The sequence below is a fragment of the Lactuca saligna genome, chromosome 3, assembly GCF_052625555.1.
Source record: "Lactuca saligna cultivar CGN05327 chromosome 3, ASM5262555v1, whole genome shotgun sequence".
Taxonomy (NCBI): Eukaryota; Viridiplantae; Streptophyta; class Magnoliopsida; order Asterales; family Asteraceae; genus Lactuca; species Lactuca saligna.
Window position 1 is genome coordinate 40017919 of NC_136419.1, and position 7978 is coordinate 40025896.

The 7978-nt window shown below is 34.4% G+C and overlaps 2 protein-coding genes across 3 annotated transcripts; one reads left to right on the plus strand and one right to left on the minus strand.

Moving 5' to 3' along the window:
* The first annotated feature begins 2659 nt into the window (after positions 1 to 2659).
* On the plus strand, positions 2660 to 4313 carry LOC145035777 (putative pentatricopeptide repeat-containing protein At1g03510). Its single transcript, XM_078984287.1, has one exon. The coding sequence runs from the start codon at positions 2784 to 2786 to the stop codon at positions 4197 to 4199; it is 1416 nt and encodes a 471-aa protein (XP_078840413.1). The 5' UTR covers positions 2660 to 2783; the 3' UTR covers positions 4200 to 4313.
* Positions 4289 to 6856, minus strand: LOC145035778 (peroxidase 3-like). 2 transcript variants are annotated; one of them, XM_078984288.1, is made up of 5 exons: positions 6752 to 6856; positions 6271 to 6566; positions 5342 to 5539; positions 5067 to 5229; positions 4289 to 4884 (listed from the first exon to the last, which is right to left on the minus strand). In XM_078984288.1, exons 2-5 carry the CDS (start codon positions 6469 to 6471, stop codon positions 4469 to 4471), a joined length of 978 nt encoding a protein of 325 aa, XP_078840414.1. In that variant the 5' UTR covers positions 6472 to 6566; positions 6752 to 6856; the 3' UTR covers positions 4289 to 4468. The 2 variants fall into 2 exon arrangements, with proteins under 2 accessions (XP_078840414.1, XP_078840415.1); XM_078984289.1 differs by having other exon boundaries at positions 6688 to 6802.
* Positions 6857 to 7978: the final 1122 nt, after the last annotated feature.

Genomic DNA, 7978 nt, shown 5'->3' on the forward strand with positions numbered 1-7978 from the left:
ACTAAAATCTAAAATTCATAAAAGACCTGAACTGCTATTTTACTGACATACCCTTGTACTCCAAAACACAAACCGAACTCCAAGATCATCCAACCTATATTATCCACACACAAGGGGGGGGGGGGGGGGGGTGTTCTAAGTCTCTTTCTTGAAGGCCCTAAGTCTTATGATAATCGGTCTTGGGATCACGATCCCAAATTATGAAATGATTCAAAACAGGGTGTTACAGGTGGCACACAAAAAACTTTGTTATAACGTCGGCTACACCGCCCCCAACAAACATTTTTCGGTGTTATGTTATGATGCGTTAGGGTGGTAACGGGTGAAAACGACTTGATTTCGATCGATTTTTTCAAACGGTGATAAATTGAACCGTTTTTAAACCCAAAAAAAAATATTTTTTCAAATTTATCTCTAATTTTTACACCTATATATACACATCTAACTTCATTGTTTACCTACAAATCCAAATTATTTCTCTCATCTTGTTTTATAAATCATCAAACAATTTCTCATTCCATCATTATGGATCAAAACCCCAACATTCCTCCTCTAAACACAAACACATCCACTTCTCTCGATTTTGCATAATATGAGGTGTACGTGCACATCCTAAATTCCCGAAGCACACCGTAACTTTCAATTTCTTCCAACTTTTTCAATCCCGCCTCACCCCCACCATAATTTCCTACAACCATTCCACAAAACCCTTTCAACATATTCACTACCATGAAACAAAATACCATAGAAGCCACGCAAGAAACGGTTCACGAGACACAAGTGGGGGGGGGGGGGTGAGTCGGAAAAAACGGCCAACAAAGGGAGAGCAATAAGGAAAGGGAAAGCGGTCGCGGTGGAACAATCAACATAAGAACCTCCAACATGGTGGACTGCGGAGGAAGAATACACGTTGGCAGTTTCGTGGTGCGAGACATCAAAATATCAAACTCAGGGAAACGATATGAGAAAAATCGCTTTTTAGGAAGCTGTAATCGGGAAATTTCGAACTATTTTGAAAAATGATGAAAATTATCGCAATCACGATATGTTGAGTAGCAAGTGGACTCAAATAAGTAGGAAGTGCACCAAGTTCAATTCCATCTACAGTAAACTTTCCTCGCACAAGTAAAGTGGTGCAAAGGATTTTGATGTTTTATAGAGTGGTGAGAGACCAATATCATGTTGAGGTGGATCACGTTTTCGAGCACGCAAAGAAAACATGCACGAAAAGATCTAGGAGATTGTTAAGGACGACCTAAAATGGAATCGAACAGAGACATTTTCGGAACAACAATCCAAGAGGTCTCGCGGCTCGGGTTCGGTCGACATTTCAGATATACGTACGAACATCGACCTCAATGCGAACACAGGTGAGCTGCCGGATGACTTCAATGACATCGAAGAGATCTCCCCGCCTTGACGACCGACAGGTCGCGACAAAGCAAGATGAGCTCAACGATATGCGAAGGAAAGCGAAAGTAGACTTCAAGAGTAAGCGGAAAGTTAAACAAAAATTTGACGCCCACAATGAAATCGCGATTAAAAGATATGAGTTGTTACATGAGCATTTGGAGTTCCTTCGTCGAGAAACCGAGGAAGATCGCTTGACGAAGGATTTAACAATTCTTCAAACTAGCGAGGAGAATATGCCATCGGGATGTGCGAAAGTGATCCGAAAAATGAAGGCGAAAATCGAGCAAAGATATTTAGGCGAAGAATAGTGTATCGGTTTTATGTTTTTAAAAGCATTAGGACTATCATATGTTTTCGGTCAATGTTTTTTTTCTTCCTTTATAATATCGTTTTTTTTTTGTTTTTTTTTTATTTTATTTTTATAAATTGAATGTTTAATTAAGTATTTAATTTAATTATGTTTTATTAATTTATATGTTTTTTTTAAAATATTATGACATAAATTAAAAAATAAAACAAATAAGAAAAATAGAAATTAACAACATCAAAACGAAAAACAAAAAAAAAAATAATAATAGGTATTATCACATGTTATTTGATGTTATCCATTTTCATGTGTTATAACATCAAAAGTGGGACTAGAATGATGAATGGATATTTTTAGATGTAATAACAAACATAGAATTCAACAGAAATGAAATTATAGCAGAAAATGAAAATACAAATACAGAGCAAAAGAATTTGGTACAGAGAAATAAAATTGTAGCGATAGTGGAAATGCGAAAGAGATTAAGTTGAGAATACTGAATTTATTCCACTCTTTTGTACAACATAGAATTCAATAGAGAAATACTCTTGATAATCAATTCTTTTGTTTGGTTGTATAAACAATAAAATGAAAATGAGTTCTTTTTACTATGTTTATTCTTTTCATTTATTTTTATGTATATAAGTTTTTGTTTTGCTGTAAGAACCATTTGTAAAATTGGTTGTTATTCAACAAGTTAATTTTTTTTTTTTTTTTCAAAATTGGAACATCAGGTCATGTATGTAAACCGATATGCTCAAGATCCCAATTCTGAACAAATAATTGGGTGTTTCAGTTGGAAAAATCGACCCACAATTTTGTAGCAGGAAGTATTGGAATCCAGGTTTTGCAATCGTGATAAAGAAATTGAGGACCAGTTGTGAACAAGGCCTTATGAAACTCGCTTTCTCTGGGGGCGATCAGCGATGAATAAAATCACAAAAGTAATCAGGAGGCGCATCCCCAATTCTCTCTACCAAAGATTAGACTAATATACTTTCATACAAAGCAAGCCGTTTGAAACACCCAATTATTTGTCGAACGTTTGGATTCCAACATTTATATGTTTACTGGAACTCCCTCATTTCTTGATGCTTCAATCAATGAATCATTCGGTAACCTCTTGGCCAAATTTTCGCAAACAAACAATCTTAGAGCCATCAAGAAAGTCCATGCTCATTTACTTAGAACAGGCATAATCTTCATTTCTTACACCCTCCAAACCAATCTCGCATACGCACATACGAATTGTTCTCGAGAAAACAACATTCAAACACTAACCAAATTCTTCAATTCCTCCATTCTCACACACCCGGTTCCCTTCAATTCAATCCTTTCTTGTTATGTTAGAAATGGACATCCTTCTGTTGCTCTCAAAACATTCACTTTCATGCATGTCAATGGCGTTCCAATAGACACATACGCTTTGTGTAGCTCGTTAACAGCGTCTTGTTTGACTCGAGATGTCGGGTTCGGGAAACAGATCCATACCCATGTACTGAAATCCGGGTGGGGTTCTAGTGTGTTCCTAGGCAGTGCCTTAGTTGATTTCTACTCAAAATCAATGGCTGTTCTTGATGCAGCAAAGGTGTTCGATGAAATTCCTCTGAAGAACACAGTCTGCGCAAATGCACTTCTTTCAGCTTATTCCGATGCTAAAATGTGGGAGAATGGTATCAAATTACTTAGAAGTATGCCTGGTTTACATTTATGTTATGATAATTGGACTTTTTCCATGGCTTTGAATATATGTTCTGGGATGTATGCAATCGAATTAGGTAGTCAACTACACGCAAAAGTAATTCGAACAATTCACAATGCAAAATCCGACGTCTTTCTCTTGAGTTCACTAATCGATTTATATGGAAAATGTGGGCTGTTAATCAAAGCGAAACAAGTCTTTTCCATGGCAGAATCTCCCGATGTGGTTTTATGGACATCAATGCTTAACGTATATGGTAAAAACGGGAATCACAATGAAGTAATTCAACTTTTCAAAAACATGTTAACAAATAAAATTAAACCAGATGGGGTGGCATTTGTTACTGTTATCTCAGCTTGTGGTCACACGGGTCAAATCGATCTTGGCATCGAATATTTCAAGTCCATGGGTCGGGATTTTGGGTTAAACCCAAATCCAGAGCATTACGGGTGCCTTGTTGACTTGTTTTGTAGAGCAGGTGAGTTAGAAAAGGCTTGGAATGTGGTGAAAAACATGCCAAGTAAAGCGACTCAAAGTGTCTCTGTTTGGGGGGCGTTGCTGAGTGCTTGTTGTGATCATGGACATGTTGATTTGGGGAAGTTTGCAGCTCGAAGAGCACTTGAATTGGATCCTATGAATACTGGGATTTATGTTTTATTGTCGAATATGTACGCTAAATGTGGTTTATGGGATGAAATCCAACAATTAAGGGAATTGATGGAAAATAAAGGGTTAAAGAAAGACACCGGATGTAGTTGGAATGTTGGATTGAGGTGACCACGTGATTTTGGCTAGTATGAAGTATCGAGTCAAAACTATGTCGTTTTTATATGTTGCCACCGACAAAATATTAAGTACTTGGAAAATAAAAACAAAGCCATTTCAATATCATTTTATTCGTTTATTTTACAGTATCAGTAATAAAAACTCACAACTCACAATTACGTTTTTATTTGTTTTCTATCAAGTAAAGCAACCCAATAAAATTTAAATACGAAATAACCAAAACATATAAACGGAGATCCTATACCAAAATCCACACTCTTTTAACTGTTTACAACTGCACAGTTCCTTCGAATTTCACCCGTGGTTCCGGTTTTGACCCCAATTTGACCCATTTTCTCCATGGATAATCCGAATTCAGTGTAGAAATTAGCAATTGATCCTTGAAGGAGTTGGTTGATGAAAGTCAACGTGTTGGAGTTCCTAGTCAAAGCTGAATCCGACTCGAACAATCCCCTACGCTTTAGTAATAACGCGTAGTAGCTAAGATCAAAAGTCTTACGACTTCCGGGATCCATCTCAACTATTGTTGTCGTGTCATTTTGTGTCCTGCATTTTCTCGATCTGAGATTGTCCGCATATTCACTATCCAGTGTCGGGTCACGATCGCCCACACCCGTGAAATTGTATAGACGGTTCGTAAACGATGGACAATGTGAGATTCCAATAGTATGGGCGCCTGAAACAAAACAAACGGCCAAAGGTTACAGTTTGAGCAGTCTAAGAGTTTCAATTTCAATATGACTGAGCTTTTGTCAGCCAAGTGGGGAACATGAGATCAGTGTGGGTCAGGTCAAGGGTTACTGGAAGAATAATCTTTTTACATAAACTAATTGAATCAACATATAAAAAGATACACACCAGAAAGCAAGACGAGATCCTTCAAATCAAGACTTTTATTTGCAAACTTTTGTGTGAGGATTGTAATGTTGTCGAATGGAGCCGGGATTTGGGCTAATGCCTCGGATGCGTTTGACATCAGTCCATCTCTTCGACCCGTAGGCACTCTCCATGAAGGGCCACCCTTTATTTAATTAAACCGGAAATAATAATTTAAAAAAAAAAAAAAAAAACGTTATTGTTATATTTTATTTTAAATTTAATGGGTCTTAAAAAAATGTTAGAATTGGTCATACAGTAAGAACAATCGAGTCTCTAGCAGCAAGAGCAACGATATCAGCACAAGAAACAATGCCAGGGCATTCTGCTTCAAGCAAACTCTTCAATCTATCAATGAAATCGAACCCTCTAACTGTTTGGTTTGGAACTGCCACTTTCTCAGTTTGGTTCCCTGAGGCTGAAGTGAAATTCAAAAGCACTGATCCATCACAACCCTATTCCATTTTCCAAACAACAATAATGTTAGCAGGGTCAAAATGGTCATTTTACTATTCAAAACTAAAATATCCATTTCAGATTATGTTTTGATTAAACTAAACAACGTGTCATATTTTGATTGTCACTTTAAGAACCTATATTGAATTCTTGATAATTTGTCGTGTCAAGTTAAGGGCTCCAAGACAATAATAGTCATTTCGCATGCATAAAAAACGTGAAAGTACAGGGGTCTACCTGCTTAATTAGCAGAGAAGAAATAAAAAAAAAAAAAAAAAAACAGGACCCACAATAATTAAAATGAACGACTTGAATACCATGCTATAGTAAGGCTATGTTTTTTTTTTTTTTTTTTTTTTTTTTTTTTTTCTCTAGACGTTTAAATGATATTTGAAAAAGCTATGGCACACTTGTGAAAGTGATTATAAACACTAAATAAAGGTAAAATCGTACAAAAAATGGATTTAAGTTGAAATGCCTATTTCATAACATTATCTATTATATCATCCACAATACAGGAAAAATTGAATAATGTGGAATGTTTAGTTGGTGTTTACTGGATATGTAAAATATAATAATGATATGAACATTGCATTATTGAACTCTATAAAGTTGAACATATTGTGATGCACTTAAGTTGTTTAATTTTCTGCATTATATGTAACTTATGGATTAAATTATGAACACAGCTAAAACTTTTGCTAAAAGAATGCAAAAAAATCATACTAACCCTGACAAAACAATCATGGAAATGCATTCTGATAAGAGCAGCTGCAAGCGATGGAGCATTGGGGATATGTTGATTCACGTAGTCTTGAACAATCTTTTCAGCTTTAGGGCATGAACTCCCATAAAATCCCATCTCCAAATCACCTTCAACTGATCCAAGAATTGCTAGAACACCCAGAATGATCAAGCAAAATCCTTTCATTTTTGTCGCCTTTAATTTCACCTTCTCTCCCACTTCTTTTTGTACAGATTCGTTAACCTCGGATAGAATTTATAGAGAATGCAAACAAGTAACACCTGGATTTAAGTCATATCGTATCATATTAAACTATCTAATCAATGTTATCTTGATTGATTAATAAAACTGAGATTAGTTGAAAGTAGAAGTAAGATTCCAGATGTCGATCAGAAATCTCACCTGCTACTTATGCATGTATAAGACATAAAAGAAGAATACAGACACTAAAACACACAAGACATACCGTTGATCGTGAAAAGAAGTAGTTGATGGATATTTAGTTTATAAGCTCATGAGTTGTTGGAGATGTTGGGATTGTGCCATAACTGTGATTTTCAATGACTTGTAGGATTAAGATTTTTTTATATTATTTTATTCTATATAAATATCATTCATTTGCCAACTGGAAAGAGAGACTACAGTGGATAAAGTTGGAATTATATATAATAATGGTGGTTTTGGTAACCTGCTCTCTCCCTTTTCGTACATTTACATGCATGCATTGCAGAACATGCAAACAGTTGAACATGTCTAATTTGAATTAATCAAACTTTTACTATATCATGTTTAAGGTTGCAAGTTATCAAAAAGTTGAATATGTCATTGTATTATTTGCTCGTTACAAGTTATCAAAAAGTTGAATATGTCATTGTATTATTTGCTCGTTACAAGTTATCAAAAAGTTGAATATATCATTGTATTAATTTACCCTATTAAGTTATCAAAAGGTTTGAATATGTCATTGTATGTAATCGGTTTTAAGTTAAAAAATAAAATTTGACTACAACCGAACAAAAGTGTTTGGATTAGAAATAAGCTTATTAGTTTATAGTTTATAATGGTGTGAGAAAACAACTTTTATAAAAAAAATGTTTGGATTAGAAATAAACTATAAACTATAAGAAGAGGATGCTTAATTAGTTTATTTAGTTTATCCCCACCATAATAAACTGATTTTTAATATTTCATATCCAAATATTTAAACTTAATTTATAACTGTGAGGATAAACAATAAGCTATAAGATTTTTTTTTTCCTATCCAAACACCATCTAAGTTTTTTTAAAGAGTTTTAAGTGATTAAAAATAAAAAATATAATTTATTATTATTATTCAGTGATATTATAATTAAAAATGAATTTGAATAAAAATTATTGATACATATTAATTAATTTGATTAAAAAGGATGTAGGGCTGAAGCATTATTCCCATGAAAAGTAATATAAAATCTCTTCCGATGACCCATGTTATGAGATACCATTTTTGACTTTTTGGTTTTTCAAGTTACTTTTGTTTATTTGTTTTATGAGGATTTCGATTTAATTATACCAACGTCCACTTTGGTTGGACTATATATGTCATGTGTGACGATATTCGTAAATAATGGAAATCAAAATTGAGTTGATCACAACATATACCTGTCTTTTAATAATATTTTGAATGTGTTATGGTTATTTTTAATATTAATTTTTT